A 24,691-nucleotide genomic window follows, 5' to 3' on the forward strand; every position below is an offset into this window, starting at 1 on the left:
GGCAATTGTGGTCCCAAAGAGGTTATTTAACTTCTGCGGAATCCCCCATCAGGAATGCTGAATTTGTAAAAATGTTGATTGATGCTATTCAATTGCCTGATAAAATTGCAGTAGTGAAATGCGCAGCACACAAAAAAGGAGATGATTACATTACTCGAGGCAACAGGTATGTAGATTCCATTGCAAAATACTGTGCCATGTTTCAAGACCTTTAATGCTAATCACAGTTGTTGAGACTTTTCAGGAAGTACGACAGATGCAGGAAGAAGCTAGTGAAGAGGAGAAAAACATTTGGCTAAAAGCAGGATGTAGACAAAGAGAGGAAGATGAAATCTGGGTTTACAAAGAAGAAAGACCAGTAATGCCTGATAACATGATTTCAAACATGGCCCGAATGTACCATGGTCAAGCTCATGTTGGGAGGGACGCAATGATTAGATTGTTCAAACAGACCTGGTATAATCCAAAATTCAGAATGATTGCTGAAAGCCTGTGCCAGATGTGTCTGGTATGTCAGCAGTTTAATCCAAGAAGAAAAACAATTGTGAGTTTAGGAACCATAGGACGAGAAGGAGGTCCATTTACATGAATGCAGTTAGACTTTATCGAATTGCCACCTTGCAGTAGACTCAGATATGTGCTGGTCATTTGTTTGTTCTCTCGGTGGGTAAAAGCTTTCCCCACAAGGATGAACAACGGAATAACTGTTGCAAAATTGCTTTTACGTGGGATCATACCACGTTATGGTTTTCCAGTAACAATTGAAACAGATCGCGGAGGTCACTTCCAAAATGAACTATTACAAATGATTTGTGAAGCATTGGACATTCGTCAGAAACTACTTGTGTTTACAGACCAGAAGCTTCAGGGGTAGTTGAACAAGTAAATGGAACAATAAAAACAGAATTGCAAAAATGTGTTTGGCAACAGGACTAAAATGACCGGACGCATTGCCACTTGTTTTGATGACCTTAAGGAGTATACCTGACAAAAAGACTGGATTGTAGTCCACATGAGATTTTGATGGGGAGAGTGATGAGACAGGCATGTGTACCAGTTGATAAACTGTTAACTATTAATGATGACATCATACTGGATTACTGCAAAAATCTGTCTGACGTGGTAACTTCTGTGTTCCATCAGGTGGGAACTGAAGCAAACACGAAAGAGGAACATCCAGCTCATGATATAGTTCATGGAGATTGGGTTCGGATAAAGGTACATCGAAGGAGAAACTGCTTAGTGCCTCGCTGGCGAAGGCTCAGACAAGTCATTTTGGTTAGCACGACTCAGTTAAGTGTCCTGGAGTAAAAAGATGGGTTCATGCCAGCCACACCATCCGTGTGCCTGAACCTGAAGATCCACACGAAGAAGGTGAAAGCACAACTGATTCTGATTCTGAAGGAGAACCAGAGAGAAATCCAGGTACTGAAGCTCGATAAGAACGTCGACATCTGGAGGTATCAGTTGCTAGTTCTGCATCTGAAGGAGAAGGTGAAACTGTTGAAGCACCAAATGTTGAAGATCGACCTGAATGTCGAGATTTGGTAGAAACTGATACCGGTAAAGACATTGAGCAAAGTGAAAATAAAGCTGGTAATCAAGAGAATACTGAAGAGCAGCCAGAAAGCTCTGGAAGCAGGAACCAAAATCCTGACACTGGTAAAGAGGAAATAACTCACAACAAGGATGAGATTCCAAGTACCAGTTATGGAGATGTTCCTAACAGAGTGAAACTGCTGAGTAAAGAAAAACTTGATTCTGAAAAGGATACAGACTTTATACAGTTCATCATAAAGTGAAACTGATGACACTGGAGAAGAAACTCAGTTGAGAAAGAGCTCAAGGAAAACAGCTTGGAGGGTGGAACATAACACCACGGAACCAAAGACAAAAAGAGCTCGTAAAGGAGGTAATTGGCCTAGAGAGAATGATGGACTGAGATTCAAACTGGTTAACAAAGCAAGAAAACCAGAAGATCAAGTAAATGAAAGAGTCATTGGGAAAGAAAATAGAGGTTGTTCAAAGGCCAAAAAGAGTAAGGAGATGTAACCAGAAATACAAATCACCTGAATGGACTTACATGATTTTGTCTCCTATTGAGGAAGTAAATAGCAGCCAAGAGAACCTGAATTTCACAAGTCAGGAAAAAGAAAGTGAGTAAAAGACTGAGACTCTAAGAAAGAAAATAGATATTTGATTTGAAATCGCAAGGTAAAAGTAAGACTTGAAACACTGGTATGAGAAAACACCATGAGTATAACGTGTTAAGTGAAAGTCTATTAGAAACAGAGATCTGAGTAAAGAGAACTGTGAAAATCGCTGTCTAAAATTGTTTTTTTTTAAATGGCTCCTATCAATGTGACTACGAAATGTTCTATTTTTAGAAAATGGTGCAAGATGTGGCTAATATGTACTGGAATTTTAATATTAGTATGGTTGATTTTAACTAGTATTATTCCCTTTAGCGAAAATTTTGAGAAAATGAAACCAAATGGGACTATGAATGGGAAAAGTACTGAATTAAAACCTGATAAAGCACATGTGTATAGGCCTGAAATTCATCAGGATAGGTCGATTAGCGACTTCTCCAAGAATACATTTTCAAGATTATTATCTGAGTATGTTAGAACTATGGATGCTAGTGATTGTTATGTTTGTGTGAAATTGCCAGTATCCGTGTCAGAGGGGGTGACTTACCACCACCTTCCACTTACATATGGAGTTACATGTAGTGTGATAGCAAGTCTGTTTTACCAAACAGGAAAATTAGAGTATTATTATTCAAATTCTGATGACCTTTTTGCAAGATTGAAAGTTATAAATGCAATGAACAAAGTTAAGCCTGCAAACGGTATGGGAGAATTTTTCTTAGCAACTCAAGAATTGACGCATGATTACGCTTTTAGACATAATTTGACTTGTAAAATGAGAAATAAAGAAACCACATTTTTAGATATGGTTGGGGAGAGAAGAACTGTATACAAGACAAATGAAAAAATGAGACATACTAAGTCAAAATTGTGGGAATCTGAGGATGAAAAGTTAGATGGACGAAATGTGAATGTAGCCATAAACATAGATACACCTTCATTGGGAATATTTTGTATTCGTAGAGACAATACTGTGTTTGACAATTATTTTGTGGGAGCGAGTCAATGTGAAGACACCTATCGTATAATAGGGGTCGGGGATTTAAAGATGGTAAGGATCCAATATTTCCTGGGATTTACTTTGTTTGTGGGAACACAGCTTATTACAGATCATTGGTACGGGACTTGCTATGTAGGCCTGGTCTTTTCTAAAATTTTCCATGTAGATAGAGGTACTAATGGAATACATGAGATAGGTAAACCTTTAATGCGTAGAAAAAGGGAGAGTGTAGCAGAGATAATAAGTGATATATTTGGAGCACTGATACCAATGGTGGGGATATCTTTTAATGCAAACAAAATTCGGAAATTGTCAACGATAGTAGATCGTTTATCAACGGAAACTGCAGGTGGATTTTTAATGGTAAATACTGAATTAGTTGCTATGAGGGCTATGGTGATGCAAAATCGTCTTGCTCTTGATATAATTTTGGTAAAAGTAGGAGGAGTTTGTGGAATTTTACATGTACAGCTTTGCTGTACATATATTCCAGATAAAAGTCAAAACATTGAGAAATACTGTAAAAACATTACAGAGTTGAATAAAGAAATTTAACCACTGGAGGTTGATGGTGTCCTTGTACGACTTGGTAGAAGTTTTTTTAGCAGTTAAACATTGGTTACATGAAATAGGTAGTGCTATCATAGGTAAAATATTTTTTCCAGTAATAGTAATAATAATAGTGATTTTGATATTAAGATTATGTTGCATGATCAGAAAGAGAAAAAGTTTTAAAAGATCAATAAAGAAGGTGATTCAGGAGAAACAAGAAAGAAAACGTGAAAAGAATGACATAGAAATGGAAGAAATTCAAGAAAAACTTTATCAAGACAGTAGAAAGATGGAAGATACTAGAGTATAATTCATACTAATCAAAAGAATTTGAAACATGTTAAGATAAAATTAGCAAATTTTGGGTGGTATTTGGTGATAAATCACCGAAGGAGGGAGTTGATGGAGCGAGGTGAGAAACAAAATGTTGTATACCCCTCATGAAGTCACTTTCTCATAATAATAACATGAATTAGTTGTGTGGTTTTGAAAATTAATCAATGTAGAATAAAATGTACACACACAAGTACACGTGGGAAACTAATTTGTTTGTGTTGCAATCATAATTGACTAACTAAGTGATAATGTGATGTTTAAAACTCATGCATTAGCTATAAATTAACCAAAAGCGGCATGAATGTGCTTTCTGTTTGTTTATTTGTGGCAAAAACATGAAGACAGGTGAGAAAATCTCGCATATATGTGGCTTAATTTGCTAGTTAATAACTAACAGGAATACCTTAGTAAGGGGGAGGTAAACAGAAGGGTTATAATTCAATAATTAACGTTTAATTGTGTTTGTTTCTATAATAGTTCCTGTTTTGGCCTAGTAGACCTAAAACAAAATGGACGTTTTCCGAGATTGAAGTGCAGTACGCACGCGCAGGATTAAAAGAAATTGTAGGCGAGCGCGAGATTCCTGTGCTTGTACAGAATGGGTCAAGGACAACGTGCCCTGAAAACCTGACTGACTGCCAACAAAGTGGGCATTCGTATTGAAAACCGTGTGAACAAGACATGGACAAAGTAGACTTTACCAGAACAATGGAGAAATTCATTTAGCTGACTCTGCGGAAGTGTAATAATAAGATGATAAGGTTATGCTCATCCACCCTTTGGACTAACCAATCAGAACTGTTGAAGACCCCAAATGTTTCAGAATTTAGATAGTTTAGTTAGGAGAAAATGGTATACAAGAAGGGTATGAAAGAATAGGTCTGAACTTAAGAAAAAAAAACCTCTCTTCTTCAATTTCCATCTGTGTATCCTGACATGCTGCCGGAATGCTGAATTTTCCTGGAGCGTAAGAACTTTGACTTTTTCTGAGATTTAAACTTTGCTTAAGTGAGTACGGAGTCTTTAGATGAGGTTAATAGCTAGGGAGAATAGAGAGATGGACTTTGGGAATTATTATGGGGCCCATTAGGATGGCGGGCGGATTGCCCCCTCCAGGCTGGTGGTAGCCACCGCCGGTCTGGCGGGGGCAATCCACCCGCCATCCTCACTGAAATGACCCCCCGCCACATTAGGATGGCTGGGGGGTCCGCGGCGGAAGGGAAGACCATCCGCCGCTTTTCCGCCGGTCGCATCCGAGACCGGCGGAAAAAGTGCGTACATATGGTGGCGGTGTCTGCGAGACACCGCCAACCATATTACGATACCTGCCGTCCTATGCTTTTCCACGGCGGCATTGCCGCCGTGGAAAGGAATATGGTCTGATGGGGGGTGGGGGGTGCACATGAGGGGTACCCCCCTGCATTTCAAAGTACAACATGGCAGGCACCGCGCTGTGCCTGTCATGTTGTGCTTTGAAACTCACAACATGCATTTTTAGCATTGCGGCGGGCGGTACTTTCAGCACCGCCCGCCGCAATGTTAAAAATGCGGGATGCACCCGCCACTGTGGCGGGTGCATCCTAATTCCGCGCAAGGGACCCCCGCCCTTATAGAGGACGGTCCCTTCCCACGACAGGATGGCGGGCAGACAAAGTCTGCCCGTCATCCTAATGGGCCCCTTAGTCTTTTGCTATTATTCATGTCCTATAATCTCAATGATAATGTGCTTATTATCTGAGCTTTGAATTAAATGAAAATATAAATGTATGAGTTAAAATTCTTTCTTTTCCTTAAATCTATTTGCTGTAAACAAATAAATGATGGAATAAATACAGGTTATGCTAGGAGAACTTTCTTTAAATAAAAATTAGATAAATAAAGAATTAAGCTGGTCTTTTTCATCCTTAGCCTAATTTTGTACTAGCAGATCAATTGACAAATAATGGGGGGGGTGTCTGAATATTTTGTTGATAAAACCGTGGTAAACGATTTAAACTGCAGATGTATATATTATAAATAGTTCGTTTAATTTAGACACTCCGCTATGATCCAGCAGCTCTCCTTTGAGTCCCACCAATCCATGAAGTAGTGAGAAAGTGTACAAGTGATTTGCAGTGTTATGGGCCCCACTGATGAGTAAATGTGTGATTTAATACTTCAGGTAGAGGTGACAAAGGTTTTAGAAATTATTTCCGAAGTAGCGCTGCATCACTTACAGGAAGGTGGGGACCCATTTATCGCTGTGCTGTTAAAAATATTGGTTAGCAACGGAGCCCACAGATCTTGGCTGTTCAGAAAGAGATCTATCGGCACCCCATCAGGTCCTGGGTCTTTCCCAGGAACACAGGCCACCAACCCTCTTCTGACTTCTGAGTGTGAGAAAAACAAACTACCCCGCAATGTAGGATCTATGTCAGCGGAGGGCATCACAGGAGAAGTATTGGAGGCAAAAATAAGTTCAAAGTGTGCCACCCATGCTTCTTCACTTACGTGTGTGCCCAATGTCAGGTCCTTAGTGTCTTTAAAATAAGGAGCATTTATTACTTTCCAAAAATCTCTACTATTGACTGTCTTAGCCGCCTGCTCGAGAACATCCCAGACCTCCTCCCTCATATCCCTCTCCCTTTTCTTTCTGGCTGACTTATAGTCACTTAGCAATGTTATCTGTGTTGGATTTCTAGGATGAATTTTCAGGTCTTTGGTGATTGCTTTTCTGGATTTGGAACAAAGGGAATCATACCAGCACTTAAAGGATGAAACTGTTCGCCGGTTTCTGGCGAGTAAGGGCCGCTTTTACTTTCCCTATAAGGTCTTTAAACTGTGATACTTACAGTGGTGGGCAAGTCTCTTGATCCAAGCAGTTAAAAATATCATCCAATATATTCGCTATGATCCCTGGGACCAGTTTCCGCTACTCCTCTTGAACCCATTTTAGTTTATACCCGTTTTTCCTTGATAAGGTCAGGTTTGCTGCTTCCTTCCGCTGCTTCATTTCCTTACAATCCAAGCCTAAGTATATAGTTAAGATTGCGTGGTCACTAAAGCTTGTAAATAAATTGTCTACCTGTGTCACCTTTTCATTAAAAGGGGTAGTGGCTAAAATAAAATCACTGGTGGATTCATAGTTATTCCGCCTAAATTTTTCCCTATATGGCCTGAGTTCGCATTGTTGGCTATTTCCATTTTCCTGGTATATAGGATCCTATTGAGGCTATCTCCGTGTTCATTAGGGAGGAAATGAAGGATTGGGTTTCCCTGGAGAACTTCCAGCCCGCAAACCCGATCCTCAATGTGCTTACAAAGGTGTACATTGAAGACGCCCACCTAGATGATGTTGGGTGCGCTATTTTTGGTGATCGAGGTGAGTTTGTCTATCTTGCTATTCAGCTTGGCTACCACTATATTCATGTTTCCCCCAAATTCATTATTATAGTAATCAATTAAGAGCTAGTCATCTTCGCTGGTGGACTCTAACAAAAGCAGGTGGAAATGGGTGTTCAAACAGACCTTCCTTACATTTATTAAAAAAGTATTAGGGATTAGGGTTAAAAGTCCCCCATTTGCTCTGCCTGACACTGATTGTACCGCTGCTGTCTGAAAGGAGCGAAAGCCAGTGACAATAACAGGCCCCTTGGCCCATTTTTCCTGAAGACAAATAATATCCTGTGTCTGCCAGAGTTTATGTCTCTGTTCATTTCCTAACTTGAATGCGATGCCAAACACATTCCAAGACACTAAGCTAATCAAGTTTCTGGGTGCCTCGTTCCAGGTGTAGGAGGTTTCAAAATTCCCCAGTATAACGGGAGCTAAGTTGATTGATCTATCTACTCCGTCATCAGCGACAGGGCCGCCAAGGGGTAGTCAGTCACATGCTTCCAGATCTGACAGGATGGCGTGTCTGTTATCCATCCTCAACCCTGGAGTGCTAATGGCTCCCTCTCTATGCTTCGATGAGGGTCCTCTCCTCACCCGGGCCCTTTGTTCATTTCCACGGGGGCCACAATGGTTATAAAAATGCTCCAGCGATAGAGGGATAAACTGAGTGCCCTTTGGGGGGATTATATGTAGCTGGCTTAAAAGTGTTCTAACCAGAAACTCATTGTTAAAATTTATCACCACACTGTCAGACGAAATAGATTTAGTTGATGTGCCCAACCGCCCGACCCTCCTGGCCATAATAATTTGACAACGGTTCGCCCCCACCCCCAAAGTCAGTTAGGTGGGTGCGAAGGCCAGTGCAGACATTTATCCACTAATTGAGTTGTCGATTCAGGCTAATTTTCCCTCAAAGATGGTACGTTTTTTCAAAACTAATATCCGTGGAGAAGCCTCTGGTGGTAGATAGAGGACCTTCTGCGGATAAAGAATTAGTCCCACCTTGGAGATATCTGATCTTACTAACAACCGAGGAGCAGCCCTCCCCCCCTCCCCCCTACAAACACCGGGACCGCCAAACTATTTGGAATACTTGGCAGAAATGGTAGTAAAGTTATCTCTTCCGTTGTCGTATTAGAATGTACATTAGCTTGCGGAAGCAACAAAAGAGATTGTGTGGGATGTTCATTTACAGTACACAGATTGGGAGGTGGGGCCAGGCCCGGGTTAGTATGGGGGAGAGGTTCTATACTTTCCGCAGCTTATCGGGCAGACCCAGGGCACGGGAGCTCTATGAGACACTTGGTAATTACTCCCTGTGCCTTTATGAATAACTCACTAAAGGAGCTCTAGAAAAAAATGTATTTTAAAATGTTTATTGTAAAATCCTAATCTTGTGCACACAATATGAATACAGAAGATAAACAATACGGCAGTGACAAAGTGAATTCATATTTTGAACAACAGAAAATATTCTAACATGGCTATTATATTGATAACAATAACGCCCTTATGTGCTCTTTCTAGACACTATACTAACTCCTACAGATTAGTAAATATCAAGCTTATTTTGAGTTGCTAAGGTGGTGTGCACTCATACACCTGATTCAGAACAATGAGACCTATTGTTCTGACTGAATAGCAAGCCGGCAATATCTGTCAACAGGGCCACTGTGAATATCGCACAATAAACACAGCCCAAGCAGCAGCTAGTGAAGGCCTCTCCCCTCACAGCAGCCTTCCAATAAGATGAGTACTGAAGTTATACCCATTTTGTCTTGCTATCACAGGCATGAAGGTCCTCTCTAACAGGTGCCTGTTGCAGACCTTCAGAACAAACAATCCTTGTGGGGTGGTGACCTGTTTTAGAATAATAGACAGTGCTCTTTTTGAGAGACAAGAAAATGAAGCATTCTCCTATTAACCTTCTTGAAATATATTTGTTAATAAAGGCACATGATAATGTAAGCAGAAATAATTGATATCATGAATGTATTCGAATAAGCTTCATTATCATAATTGCCTAACATACAACAATATTGTAAGAATGTGTACTTGATATAATCATAGTTTTCAACTTCTTAAATAATCGACTAACACATGTTTCATACAAAATTGAGAGGCTCTCGAATGGAAAAAACATAGGGGGTCATTATGATGGCGGTGAATCCGCTACCGGCAGCCTGCTGGAGACGGATTCACCGCCATCGTGCGGCCATTCCCTGCTCGCCAGATAAGGACAGGAAGTCCGTCCGCCGCTTGTCCGACACAAGCAATCGTTACGATTGCCTGTCGGACCCACCCGCATCCACAAAATGGTGGCGGTGCCTAGCATTCCCTCGTCCGCCAGATTAGGATGCTGCAACCCCGCCAGCCTGGGTATGGCGGTTCAATCGCCATTCACAGGCTGGTGGAGAAGTACTTTTTGCCTCCCTCCTCTATTTTTTCTGACCTGTTGTTGGCTGTTTTATGACTCTGGGCATTTTACCACTGCTGATCAGTGCTAAAGTACATATGCTCTCCCTATTATAAATTGATGTACGGATTAGTGACTCCATGATTGGCTTGTTTGGTTTAATTGTCAGACCCTCGTACAGTGCATTGAGTGAGCCCAGGGCTTGTAAATCCAAATGCTGCTGGTGGGCTTGCAGCACTAGTTGTGCCACCCACAGAAGCAGCCTGTAAAAGTGTTTCTAAGGCTTTCCATTGCAGAGCCTGTGTGCAGTCTGGTACTGCCCTGCTGACTGGGCAAGTGCACCCACTTGGCAGTCCCTAAACCTTCCCTTTTCTTTATATCATACACCCATATGGTAGGCCCAAGGGCAGGGTGCATTGTAAGTATAAGGTGGGACATGCCCTGGTATGTGTGGCATGTCCTGATAGGGAATTACAGCCATTTTCGTTTTTCACTATTGCAAGGCTACCTGTTCTCCATAAGCCAGAATGGGCAGTTTAAATATTACATCTTATAATCCTAACTGACTCAGGGAACACAGTAGAAATTCGAGTTTGGTATGCCTGAACTCAAAATGATGAAATACATATTTTAGTGAAGTTAATTTAAACATTCTGTGTTTGAAAATACCACTTTTAGAAAGTAGGTCTTTTCTTGTCTAACTATCCAAGCCTGCCTCTGCTAGGTTTTGTATTCCTTGTCTGGAGTTTGAGTGACAGGGGCTGGGGGATTCCAGGAGACAGGGTGAGTCAGCCCAGTGGTGAATAGAGAGATCTGGATCTAGATGGGTGGGAGGAGTTGCACCTGGGACCTGAATAGGGCTGTGCCTTCCCTCCACAATGCTGGCTCCACCTCCTGTGGTGCGTCTGATGTCTCTGTCCTGCACTGTGAAAGGAAAGAAGGTGTCATGTAAACAGAGTGCTCCAGGACTGACCAGAACTGGTTTGGACTAGGCAAAGGCCCCTCTGCTCACAGAGGGCACAGGATTTTGGGGTATAAGTATTGGGACCCTGATCCCAAGAAATTAGATCTCTTTTGGACAACTAGAAGAAACCTTTGCTGAGGAGAGGAACATGAAGAAACTGAGGAGAGACTATCCATAAGCTGAAGTGCTGTTTGGGGGATTGGCCTGCAGTGGTTGCCTGACTGCCAAAGATAGGAGAAAGGACTTTGTTTGCTTTATTCAACTTATAAGGATCTCCAAGTGCTTGGGAGAAGATCTTGCCTCCTGCTGAAGTCTCAGGGACAACAGACTTCAACCCCCAGCTCCCCAAGAGTTCTTTGTAGGTGCCTGCTGCTGTTTTGGGCCTTCTGAGGGGCTGCGTCAAGGAGCAAGGAGCTGGAAGGCCGACTCAAGAGGGAGAAGCGTGTCGCTGTCGCAGCCGCTGCCGTCGCATCGTGGATGACGCCGCTGTAGCTGTCGCATTGCATCGCATCTCAAGAAACGTCCCGCCACCCTGGAGAAGCGTGTCGCCATTGCAGCCGCTGCCGTCGCACCGTGGATGACGCCGCTGTAGCTGTCGCATTGTACCGCATCTCAAGAAACGTCCCGCAACCTCGAAGAAGTGTGTCACCGTCGCAGCCGCTGCCGTCGCATCATGGATTTCGCCGCTGTAGCTGTCGCATTGCACCGCATGAAGAGAAGCGTCTTGCAACAAGGAAGAAGCTCGTCGCCGTCGCAGCCGCTGCTGTCGCATCGTGGATGTCGCCTCTGTAGCTGTCACATTGCACCGCATCAAGAGAAGCGCCTCGCTTCCACAAAGAGGCGTGCCGCTGTCGGAGCTGCTGTCGTCGCATCATGGAACAAGGGTGTCGCCGCTGCAGCTGACGCATCGAGTTGAGACTTCTTGCAACATCGTAGAAGCGTGCCGCATCAGGAAGAACTTGACGTCTTTATTTCTTTGCACCAGATCTTTGCCGCATCTCCATCCCTGCAACACTTTCGTTGTGGAAGCGTGACGCATCGTAAGGTACATTGACTCAAAGTGTTGCATTTTAAGAACTAAAGAGAACTAAGCTAAACCTACCATTTAAATACAGTATTGTGGATTTTCTTTCCGTTTGTGGTCTTGTGTTAAATCTATATAAAGAATACTTATTTTTTATATAAAACTGGTGTGGTGTCTATCTGTAGTGTTGTCACTTGATTACTGTATGTGTTCACAAATGCTTTACACACTGCCTCTGAGATAGGCCTGTCTGCTCGTGCCAAGCTACCAAGGGGGTCAGCAGGGGTTATTTTAGGAGTGTACCCCCTTACCCTGACTAGAGGCAATGGTCCCTATTTGTCACAATGACCTACCTGTGCCAACTAGAGACCCCAAAATCTAACACAGGGGCACTCCAGTTTTGCACTTGGGGCACCTATTTTGCCCCCAACATATCCCTGCACCATGTGGCAGGCACCACATGGTGTCTGCCGCATAGTGCAGGGAAATGCAAAACTTACCATTGCAGCGCAATGGTAAACATGCACAATGTGACCGCTACAGTAGCGGTCGCATTGTAATGTACTTGCGAGACCGCCGCCATATAGGCGGGCGGTCCCACCTATACTTATAGTCCTTCCGCCATCGTAATGACCCCCCATACTGTTTATAAGAAAGGGTAGCTCTAAAATTACACCACCAGCCTTGGGCAAGGAAGGAGGAGGCATGAGACACTGATTACCTCCACCACTGAGCAAGACTGATGATTGTATTACAAAAAGCTGCACCCCACACTCCAGGTCAATGCTGGAGATATCCAGCATCTTTGGTTATACGCTTTAAACTATTGGAGTACTTTCATCAAATTCATCACATGCTGCCCCTTATCCAGACTGAAGGAATCCTGTGAAGATCATAAGACAATCAAATGGTTTCTGAAAGTATTGTAAAGTCAACATTCCTTCCATAGTTAGTAGTGATGGGCAGTTGTTGCAAAAAGTGGCTTTTTATTTGGACCCCAAATGTTTTGCATTGCATTTGCCATGGATTGTGACTTAAATGTTAGCAATTTTAGGAACAAGGCTAAAACAATGTCCTGGACATCACAGACTACCAACCACTGTCCTGCCCTTATGTAAAAATGTGTAACCCAGTTTATATTTGATCTGATCTTTTCTACTTTAACCGTCTTTCATTTCTTTGGAACAAAGCAGTGAGCAAACAATTATGCAGTGTATTGAGTCGTATTCTAATAAATCTTACTTTAACTTTAATGTTCAATCTTTGTGATCCATTTCTAAACACTGGCAATTTCTGTATACTCTAAGCTCACTATAAAATGTCAGACTGATTTGTGATGGCATATGTGTCACCTGTTCAGGATAAACGGACCGTTTGCAATCTAGGGCCGTATCATGATAAGCAATGTCAGCTCAGCGAAGAGCCGTGTGCCTGTGCTTTTTGCCTCTGAGGTGTCTAAAGTTCATATATAGTACTCAGAATTTCTCTGGGTAAATACATGAATTTAAGGTGGAAAATGTGGGAAACAGAGAGTGAGGCAAGTTCCACACGCAGTTTCTGACTTGTTCTGTGTAAGGTTAAGCATTAATATTAATTCGGAGGAATTCTAAGTTACATTAATGAACTTTAGATGCCTCAGATGCAAAAAAAAGCAAGTGGTTAGCTCTGCACTGAGCCTGTTCATCTTATCATGATATGGTCCTTGGAATGGCAATCTGAATACAATGTAGTATGCAATGACATGAAACAGAGTAAAACTACAGACGCGTTCCCATGTCTCCTTCACCCTGTAAAGTGCACAAGGTGATAGACATTACCTTTGGTAGCTTCATGAAACCAACTCAGGGCATAGTCATTGATTGATACTTTATTGACCAATAAAGTGCAACTCTGCAGTATATCCTACTTGATAATGTGCAGTACGATTGATAAATCCAAGAAAAGGTGTAGGGGGATAAACTTTATTTGCAGAATTCTTTGAAATATGAACCTATAATGTTAGTTTCCTAATTTAACTGTAAATATTTTTAACAATTTATAGGGACCCCACCCAGCATCGTTCAGAACTTTAAGACTTCACCGCTGAAAGGTTTCATCGTTGATCTTGCTTTGTGGAAGAACAAAATCTTTATAACATGGGTGTGCGCAAATGGCTTGTTGAAGTTTGGTTTCTTTATACCATATGTGCACCTGGTAGGCAAATGTATATTCCAATTTATTATTGTTTGGACATTCCGTTCTTTATTCCTAAATATATATTTCATTATGTTATTATAAACATCAGTAATGTGATTATTGCTATTTTAATTATTTTATTCCTGGTCTACTTATTGTAAGTACAGGTAAATATTTGAAGCCAGGAAAATATTAAAATCTATTTTCTATTGGTGCCTCTTGTTGCTTGAAGACAGGCACCACAGAAGGTATCTTTCACCTCTCTGACTACCTGACATTAAGATGTGGTCTTGGAATTACCATGCGTTTAGTGAGAAGATCAGGAAGAAGAAATTTAATTATCTGTTTTTGAAAATCAAGCAATTCAACATGATCCCTGTCAGTCATGAAAGAAGGGAAAAAGAAGGCTTCAAGAATGATGACCATGATTCTCATTCATATGTGATCAGCATTTTGAGGGATTTTGAAGGGGTTTCATAATTCTCAAATACATTATTGTTAAGAAATAAGGCTCTAGAACCACCATGCAGATGATACATCCTTTTGATAAATATTTGCCTCAGTGATGCATAAAAAACATTATTTAAGACAGAAGCCATAATTAATGTAAATGGGCAAACTATATGCCTCAAGTCATATAATTTGAGAAACATATAGTAGGATAAACAAGGCCTTTTATGTTGATATATCGCATAAGCAGTAAAATATGAATTACACTGTCTACCTTCTAAGTATAGATGGAGGGGTAGAAATATTTGACTGGTTTCAAAGATAATTAATCATCCAGCTGAAATCATCCAAGTTTGTAGACCTGGGAAAGGCACAGATACGTGATATTAACTTAATGTAAGTGATGTTCAAACAGAAGAACACGGTTGTGAAAATAAAGCACAGTGATATGCTGATGACACTGTAATCTTAAATACCAACATAGTAATTAAGTTCGAGTGCTTTAGGTACTTTAGAGAAAATACTGAAACCAATACAGCTGACCCAGTGTTCAGGATTGTGTTTGTTGTGTGTCTTAGACATCCATGGAGTTCTGTCCTCTGCACTCTTTTGTGCAGCTCATACTCTTCCCTGACATTATTTAGAACATGTCGATAAGAATCTGTTCCAGACCACCTCCTTGTTTTGAACTCATTCCATATATTTGCAATAAGGACAGAACTCTGTAGAATATAAGGTGTATTTATACCTCACCCAGATATCTACAAATATGATAAAGTGAATGCAACTATAACTAAAACCTTGCATAGGCTGTCACGTGGCACTGATTAATAGGTCAGGGTCTCTTCTGTGCCTTTCGTCGTCCAGTGCAAGCCAGGGTATATTACCGGCAAGTCCCTATAGACAGGGCTACAGTTTTTTGTTGTCTCGTTGTTTTTACAAACTGCCATTCAAGCCTTAACTACTGCAACAGCACACAGAAGAAGAAACACACAACGTCCTCCAGAGTTTTCCTTGTCCACGGAAACAACAAATCAGAAACTGGTAAAATCTTAAGTTCTTAAGTACGGTGTCGTTGAAGTTTGGCCTGGTTGATGTTGATAAAGAAATTACTGTTGGATACCGAAATTTTTGGCAATTTCCACCTCATTATCAGCCTCCATATTTTTTATCATAACACTGACGAGCTACCATTTAATGTATGCCTTAGAATATTTTACAAGCTATCCAGTCCGTTTTTCAGCCTTGCTTCACCATTGCAGGGCCTTGAGGATACAAGATATATTGACATGTCAATTGGATATATGTGTCAGGGTTGGACCAAACTACGTCGCAGGGTTCACCAAATTATGCAGCAAGAAAAGGAAAATTATGTAGCGTAATGTGGCACATTTACGTGGTCGGAACCATGCATCATGCCTTTACAACGCAGGCCTCTTCACCATGCATGCCTTTACCCCGCATATTTTGCAACGAATATGCCTTTACCACGCATGCCTTTACCACGAAAATGCAAGTATTTCGCAGGTAGGTGTATTTTATATGTATATTCTTGTTCAGCATACAAAAACTCATACACCCAATCACTCCTGTATACAGTCTCTCACATTCCCACTCACTTTTCTATACACCACTTACACACCCACTCTGTACCCATAGAGGCACTCCCACAGTTACTTACCTTAGTATATACGTTTAACACTTTTAGAAAACACTTGCACTCACTGGATGAGGTCATCAGTAATGTCTTTTGAGATGTCATCAGTGATGTCACTGAGCAAGCCATGAGTGATATAGTATGTGATGTCATAAGCCGTGCATTGCGGGGGCATAAGTTATAGTTAGCTCAGCTAACTTTAACTGCTGAATTTGTTGAATTTCACTTGTTTTGTACAAGTGAAATGTGAGCCTAACTGTAATGTCCCTGTAACCTTTGTTTTTTCAGTATGTGTATATATATATATATATATATATATATATATATATATATATATATTAAAGCTCCAGATACGCCGGTATCGTGGGTGCCGCGTTCTTCATTATTGAACCACTGACGAAGGGACGGAGTCCCGAAACGCTTTTGCTTGAATAAAAACGTTGCTGTATTACTTGAGCCCGTGAGTGCTGTGTCTTCAAAAGGAGACTTACCATTGCATAGGGAGAGGTCGGAAGAGAGACAGAGCGTTCCGCGGCGAGAAAAGCGGTAAGCCAGCACTCAAGGATCTCTTCTTATCTATTGTCAGGTATCCTAGAACTGTGAATTATTTTGGCAGTGTGTCGAGGGCTCATTTAACAGAAGCAGCAACAAGAGGAGGAAGGTGAGGTTCCGGGATCGGACCGCCTAACTCCACTAAGCACTACAAAATGTTCAATATGAGTGAGCGCAGAGACGCTGCGGGGGACATGTTCAAGAATAAAAACCCAGACATAACAAAACCACCATCTAAAGTGACTGTGGAGGTTAAAAGCACCTTGGTTACACAATTCCAAAAATTAGAGAAGCTCTATGAAAGAGAACTCCGGAAGTGGTGTGAGGGGACATCACTTCAGGGTTATATCGAAGTTCAGCGAGTGCCCAGTGGACTGCGAATATTCACCGTCCCTGCTTATGAGAATCCCGACCCCCTCCTGCTGGAAGCATGGGCCGCCCACATTGCCCTATCCTGCAAAGGAATGCTAGAAATTCTAGTGCAATTTGCATGGAGTGACCGTGACAAGACGGTCAAGGAAATTGAGGCAATAGAAGAAGAACTACTTAAGAATCCAGATAAGGATGAACAAGAACAATTACGCACGGCCATGAAAAAGAGACTACAAAAATATGAGTTAAAGATCAAAATGAGGAAGCAGGAGAAATTTGATCGGGACGAGCGTGATTACGCGATGGGCAGGGTACTAACATTTGCTAAGAGATATGACCAGCCACGAAAAGACTTGGCAAAGAAAAATCTAATGCCAGGGGCGCCACCTGAACCAAGAATAGAAACCTCTGACTCTGATGTTAATGTGAGTGAAGTTTCTGGGGATGAAGCGGCAGGCCTTTCTGTCTTACCAACGAAGACTCCTTTTCATCAGGAGTTCAATGTCATCAGGCACAGTTGGTTAAGGGGTGGAAAAAACAAGCCACCGGAAGAGGCAGACAAACAAGACGAGGAGGCTGGAAAAGGAAGAGGCAAAGGAAAGAGCAGGACAGCCTCGCGAACAACAAGAAGCAGGAGAGTAAACAGATGGTGAGACAAAGTGATTCCTTAACTATTGTCAATTTATCGAAAAGAGTTCTATCCCCGTGTGAAGAGTCTGTTTTAAAACTGGGACTTACATTTTGCCCGAATGTGCACATGGAATACACCCAAACAAGGATCGACCTCTACAAATTTATTAGGAAGATCAAGTTGCACAAATATTTTAAAGTGAAGCCTACAGCTAAAGAGGTCAAATATCTACGTGGCAATAAGAAGGGGACTGATCTTTTAAGTGTCAATGACTTAACGGCATGTGAGCTTTAAGAAAATCTGCGGCAAGGCAATGATTGTGAGATGAGTGCTTCCAATAACACTCTCACTCAGAGACTAGCAAATGTTGATGCTGACCAGGAGGCTCCGAATAGTGGTTTCAAATTAGCTTCCAAATTTGTGCCACAAACCACAACGGATGCTATTGATACATTCTCTGACGCTGTCATCAGGGATCTGATGGCCATGAGAACAACGAATATAAGATCAGCAGATGACTTCAACATCACAAAGGAACAGAGGACGGCGATAAGAACATTGGCAGATGACAAGTCTATCATTTGCAAACCCTCCGACAAAGGGGGCAACATCGTGATTATGTCGCGTGAGAATTATGTGGAGGAAGCCATGCGCCAGTTACAGGATGTACACTGTTATGCACAGATTGACAAGAAGGAATACTTGACAAGCATTGAAACCTTACATGAACTTTTGAGGAAGTGGCATTGCAAACAGATGTTAGAACTAGAAGAGTACTTATTTTTGAAAACCACCAACCCTATCGTACCCACGTTCTACCATCTGCCAAAAGTTCATAAGAACATTGATAAACCCCCAGGGAGACCAATCATTTCGTCCATCGGAGGACTGACAGAAAACCTTTCCAAATTTTTAGACCACTATCTTTTCGAATTTGTCTTAGAATTGAAGTCCTACATTCGAGACACCACAGACTTTATTGAAAAAATCGAAAGTCTGGTATGGCAACCAACCTATGTGATGGCACCCCTTGACATAAAGAGCCTATACACATGCATAGAGCATGGACAAGGACTTAAGGCTATTGATTATTTCCTGAGGAAGAGGTCACTAAAATTTGCAATGCATAACAAAATGTTACTTGAATTAGTCAACTTTTGTTTAAATAATAACATCTTTCTTTTTCAGGAGGTCCTGTACAGACAAATGTCGGGCACAGCTATGGGTTCCTGCTTCGCCCCCAGCTACGCAAATTTATTCATGGGCTGGTGGGAGGAGCAGGAAGCCTGGGGCCCTGCAAACGCCACATGGAACAGCAAGGTTGTGACCTGGTACAGGTACATTGATGACCTGTTCCTGGTATGGGATGGGTCTATTGATGAGGTACGAGAGTATGTCGGGGTGTTAAACCACAATGATTGCAACCTTAGGTTTACGGGGGATGTGAGTAATTCACAAGTTAACTACTTGGATCTACAGGTAACAATAAAGGAAGGGAAAATCTCTACCTCTCTTTACCGCAAACCAACAGCTGGGAATAGTGTCCTGTTTGCAACAAGTAGCCACCCGCGCAAACTGGTCAACAGTATCCCCTATGGGGAGTTTCTTAGGTCGAAACTGTACTCATGAGGAAGACTTCAACTTAGCAGTTATTGAAAGCATGGACAGATTTGTAGAGAGGGGGTACAAACCGAACCTTTTACTTGATACACTGAGCCGCGTGAAGAAATTGCCACGCAATGTTTTGTTCAAAAAGAAAGAAAGACCTATTGTAGAGGGGAAGTTTCGCATGGTAACCACCTTTTCGGCGAACTCCTCTAAACTTAGAGCAATCATGATCAAACACTGGCATATCCTGAAGACAGATCATATTGTAGGGTCAGATATAGCTGCAACCCCACAAATTACCTTCAGGAAGGCAAGATCCTTAAGAGATCATATGGTTCACAGCCATCTAGAGCCAATACGTAACACAAAAGGTACGTTAAAGGAGGCAAAGGGTTTCTTCCCCTGTGGGAAATGTAAAGCCTGCGCTTTCAGTAAACGCACATTAACTTATCAAGTGAGAGGGTGCCGAGTTGGAAGGAAGATCAGTAAGTTCATGTCCTGCCAGACAGACTAAGCGGTTTATTGCCTTATGTGTCCCTGCCAATTAAAATATATTGGCAGCACAATCAATCCTGTAAAACTGAGAGTCTTAGAGCATATGAGAGCGATAATGAACAAATATTTCACCTACCCTGTCGCTCGACATTTTGCGATTAAGCGCCACAGAGACCTTTTGAGGTTTTTCTGTTTAGACTGTGTCCCGGAAAGTTCAAGGGGAGGGAACAGACTTTTGACTCTCAGGAGACTTGAATCTCGTTACATTGTTGACCTTGAAACTAAGGCACCAGGAGGTCTCAATATGGGGGAGGAAATGGCAACTCATTTGGGATGATACTGAGAAGCATATGAAATTGACGACGTGATTTTTGGGAATGATGTAAGATGAAATTTGTAATGACACAGAAAAATGTTAAAAAGTTGTGGTGGGTGGTGGGTATCGATGTTTGTGAGTTTTTTGAACATGTGACGGCTTAACCAAAATAATTGGCATTGAGGGTGTCCTCTGAGGGGGACGAAGCATGTGTGACTCCATGCAGCCGTTTGGCTGCAATTGCCGATCCACGGCAAGATTGAACCTCTATTAAGTTTCACTAAATATAATTGATGTTGTGGTTTGTAGACTGCGACTGTCATTATGACACTTATAAATTGAGTTCACACTGCTGAGCCCAAATCGAGAGAACACACCTCAAGATACACAATATATGAGGGAGTTATGCCACGACCATAATTTTAGAGGCGTGCGTGCCGATACACGGCGAAATGTTTTGTTGAAATTTAAAAACTAAAGTAATCTCGTTTGAATTGTACACTCAAATGTGGGCATTGAAGCCGTCTATAGACACTCCAAGATGGCGCTACCTGATTGCGGTTGCGATCAGTCCGTCTTTCATTTTTGTGACCAATTTTGGGTTTCTTAAAAATGGTGCCGCGTTCTTCATTATTGAACCACTGACGAAGGGACGCAGTCCCGAAACGCGTTTGCTTGAATAAAAACTTTGCTGTATTACTTGAGCCCGTGAGTGCTGTGTCTTCGTTCCCGGCCCGGCTGGGTATGGGCAAAGAGGACTGGAGCTGCAATATATATATATATATATATATATATATATATATATACACATATATATATATATATATATATATATATATATATATATATTTATATTTCAGGTAACCTTTTCCCTTATGATTAAATGCGGCGTGAATAAGAAATCAGGAACGGACACCTCTTCTCTTGTTCAATTTGTTTTATTTTTCTGTTTTGCGCTGTGCCGCCATGACTCGTTTCGGTCCACGAGGACCTTGATCACATGACGCGCTGACAACACTTCTCCTTTTTGCCAGTGCAAAGAATTAACATAAACAACAGACTGTCATTTCCTGAACCGAAGTTCTATTGCTATTTAGCAGCAAACATATATGGTCAGTGCAAAAGAAGCATAGTAAATTTGTGCAAAAGGACTACTGTGGAAATATGCAATTATAGGTTAAATAACAGCAAAGAGTGACATCAAATTCATGTTTTCATGGGAAAAGGAGTTATCAATGCCCATACTGCTGGCCAACCTGTCGGTTATAGGTTGCCATAAAAAAAAACAATAAATGTTAATTCACATGTATAAAGATTCATTTGTAAAAATACAATACACAATGATTTCAATTACTCATTCCACATCCTTATAATTTCTGTTTGAAAACATTTATCACAATGCTGTTGCAATTAATTATTGGGAATATTTCGCCCACAGTGGGCCTACTGACTGAATGACCGTTAAAATATTCAGTTGTTTTTCAGTGCAAGAAAGCAAGTGTAATACCCTGTGCGTGAACTACTGCTAATCCACCCTGGAATTCAGTAGAGCATGTGTTAAAAGTGCATGTGCTAAACAAGAATTAAAAGTTATGGTGAAGTTAACATTAAAACTTTTTTCTTGCTTGCTTTTAATGATATTCTCGCTAAAAGGAAAGTGATTCAGGCATACATTATGGAGGTCATATATTTATCATATGTAGCTTAAATGCCTCTGTAAAAGCTGCAGAGGTGTCTACAGTAGAATGCTGCTAATCACTGTTAATACGACAAAAATGCATCCCTAATCTAGCCACGTGTATAAGTCTTCAGTCTTGTTAAGTCAATGAGGACTTTTACTATCGAGTTCCAAGATATACTTGGTCTTGAGTTTGCATAGGAGTGCCTCACTATCTCTGCCTCTTCTCAATGGTGGTATGGTATCTATGGTGAAGTATTTCAGTTGAGATGTATCTTTCCCATCATGCATCTCACTGAAATGGCGGGCCACTGGATAAGTCGTATCCAAGTTTGTTATGACTCGCAGATGCTGGAGGATCCTCTTGTGGACTTGCAGTTTCGTGCTTCCCACGTACTGCAGTCCACAAGGGCACTCCATTATGTAGATGGCATACTCCGTTTTGCAAGTGATCAGCTTATTAAAAATAAATCCCTCACTTACACGAGTCGGCCTATGTGTTCCTTATTCCCCCCCCCCCGCAACAACTTCATAATAAACTCGCAAGAAGATGCACAAGAATTTGTGATGGTCCTACTTGGTTTCTTAGAAGAAGAGATGGTACCCATTGATGAGCTATTTCGACTAAGTTATTCGTGAAAAACTTTCTTTTTCTTCAACAACACAAATCGATACAGAACTATTCATCTTCTTAGCTCTACAAGACTGTAAAACTGTCAGTTCTGAGAAATGGTTTGAAAATGCAGCACAGAATAACAGCTGCACAAAATGTAACTCCGATCTTCGTATCAACTTTGAATATAAAAAGAAAACAATATATTATCCTAATGCTACAGCGTTGCACTGCAGGCGGAACTATATTAGAAACACAAATTACACATTTTAAAGCTGCACAAATCTCAGTTTCTGGTAAAACATATACCTGCATAGCTATTATTTTTCATGAAAGAGTAAATGTTACATCTGGACGCTACACCATCCACTTTAAAAATACAACTGAATGGACAGAGTATAATGATAGGAAGCTTACATTCAAGCACAGATTACCGTATAAACTACCAAATTCTTACCATCTCTTTCTTGAACCAAAGTTCTAAGGATGATTACTATTAAAATAATGGAATGCCACTCTCTGGATCTTCTAATACAACCATTTAGGATATCGCCCAGCCTAATAAGGGTATATCTTTATAACGGATTCCAAATATTGTAATGTAGTTACACTTGTAAGAAAATAACAGAGATAGCACTAAATTGGAAAAAGATGAAAACGTACAATCCTGGACAAACATATACTGAAGAGAAAATGGAATACTGCTAATCTTATTCCTCTTAAAAATATTTTTGGATATTCTATGCATTTTTTAAACTTAAAGTGGATCCACATAATATTATAATTAGAACATATGTTTGAAGAACAGCTGGAAAAAACGATAAAAAAAATATGACAGCACTGATATGCTCTACTTCTGATGAATGGATTACCATATTTTATTACTTCATGCACCCTATGGACAGTGATGTATTTATATGCCATTTTAAATACCACTTTTATTCATACACGTTAATCGTATTATAAGACTAGAGCAACCATTATATTATTTAAGAGCTATAGGTAAACAGTGAGGTAAAGGTTTTTAGTGAGTGTAAAGCATATTCATTTTAATTTGAAATAACGTGCTATGTACTTAAGGGTATATATCTTTGTTTTTTCTCTCTACTGTTCAGTGATGCACATCTATGCACACTTCATTTATAGTGTAAAAGTATGGAAGCTGAGGACAGTAAAGAAGGGAATATGAGATGATTAAATGTTATGTAATAATTGCTATGAATGATATACATGTCTTCTGTGCTATTATTAATACTAGCTTTTTTAATTGCAGATTATTATTCTTTAATAGAGAAATGTTTAATATAAAACGTTATCTTCTATTTATCTTTTCACAGATTAAAGGGATTTGTTTGCAGTAATGTAGGTAGCTAATTACATTTTTATTCATCCATACACTATCCATACATATACTTTGTACACATAATTATAGTAAAACAGGTATACACACATTGACGCATACACTATACACTAACACACCCAGGTACACACTAATGCATACGCTGACACACCCAGATGCATACCAATGCATTCACTGACACACCCAGGCACATACTGATGCATACATAGAACTACCACAAGTGACATCACAATAGGAACAACCAATAGGACGTTGAGTAACCTAATAACTATCTTGACTGGGAGTAACAAGTCCTCTTTTCTTGAAATGAGTCAATCAGTAAGGCATAGAAAGAAACCAAAACACTGAAAAGAAGGTAATCAACGTAGTCAAAAAGTCAATGAAGCAGTCCAAAAGGAGGTGAGGAGCAACGGTGTGACCCAGGAGGAACGATCCATGAAGAGATTCTGCGCACTGAATCCAACAACATAGTCCAGTTGGATTCGGAGGATGTAGATACTGAAAAAGGTGTTGATGCTGCAGAAAAAGAAAACAGGGAGGGTTAATGAAACAGTGGTGGGAAAGTACTCATCTCAGTGTCTGATAAAATCAGCCTTTCTGACACCAAGGCTAGGAAAATCTCAATTTTATTACATGACCGGATGCTCATATTATGCAGTCTTTTCTTGCTTTATATTGCACCCACTGACCCACACCCATGTTCACCCATACAAAAACTCACACACCCATGACCTCATGTATACAATCTCTCACATACCCACTCACTCTTCTATACACCTCTTACACACCCACTCACTCACCCATACAGGCACTCCCACAGCCACTTACCTTAGTATATATGTTTAACACTCAGTAGCTTATAGAAAACACTCACACTCACTGGATGGTGTAATCAGTGATGTAATTTGAGATGTCATCAGTGATGTCGTTTGAGATGTCAACAGTGATGTCACTGACCATGTCA

The 24,691-nt window shown here is 40.9% G+C and overlaps 1 protein-coding gene across 8 annotated transcripts in view; it reads left to right on the forward strand.

The window, feature by feature from the left end:
* Positions 1 to 24,691, forward strand: part of LOC144761592 (monocarboxylate transporter 10-like) — a 1,000,737-nt gene that overhangs the window by 400,232 nt on the left and 575,814 nt on the right. For all 8 annotated transcript variants that reach the window (XM_078646885.1, XM_078646883.1, XM_078646884.1 and 5 more), the window contains one exon: positions 13,862 to 14,013. In XM_078646885.1, the coding sequence (XP_078503011.1) occupies positions 13,862 to 14,013 (152 nt within the window). The remainder of the gene's footprint in view (positions 1 to 13,861; positions 14,014 to 24,691) is intronic.

The sequence above is a fragment of the Lissotriton helveticus genome, chromosome 6 (genome assembly GCF_964261635.1).
Source record: "Lissotriton helveticus chromosome 6, aLisHel1.1, whole genome shotgun sequence".
Lineage (NCBI taxonomy): Eukaryota > Metazoa > Chordata > Amphibia > Caudata > Salamandridae > Lissotriton > Lissotriton helveticus.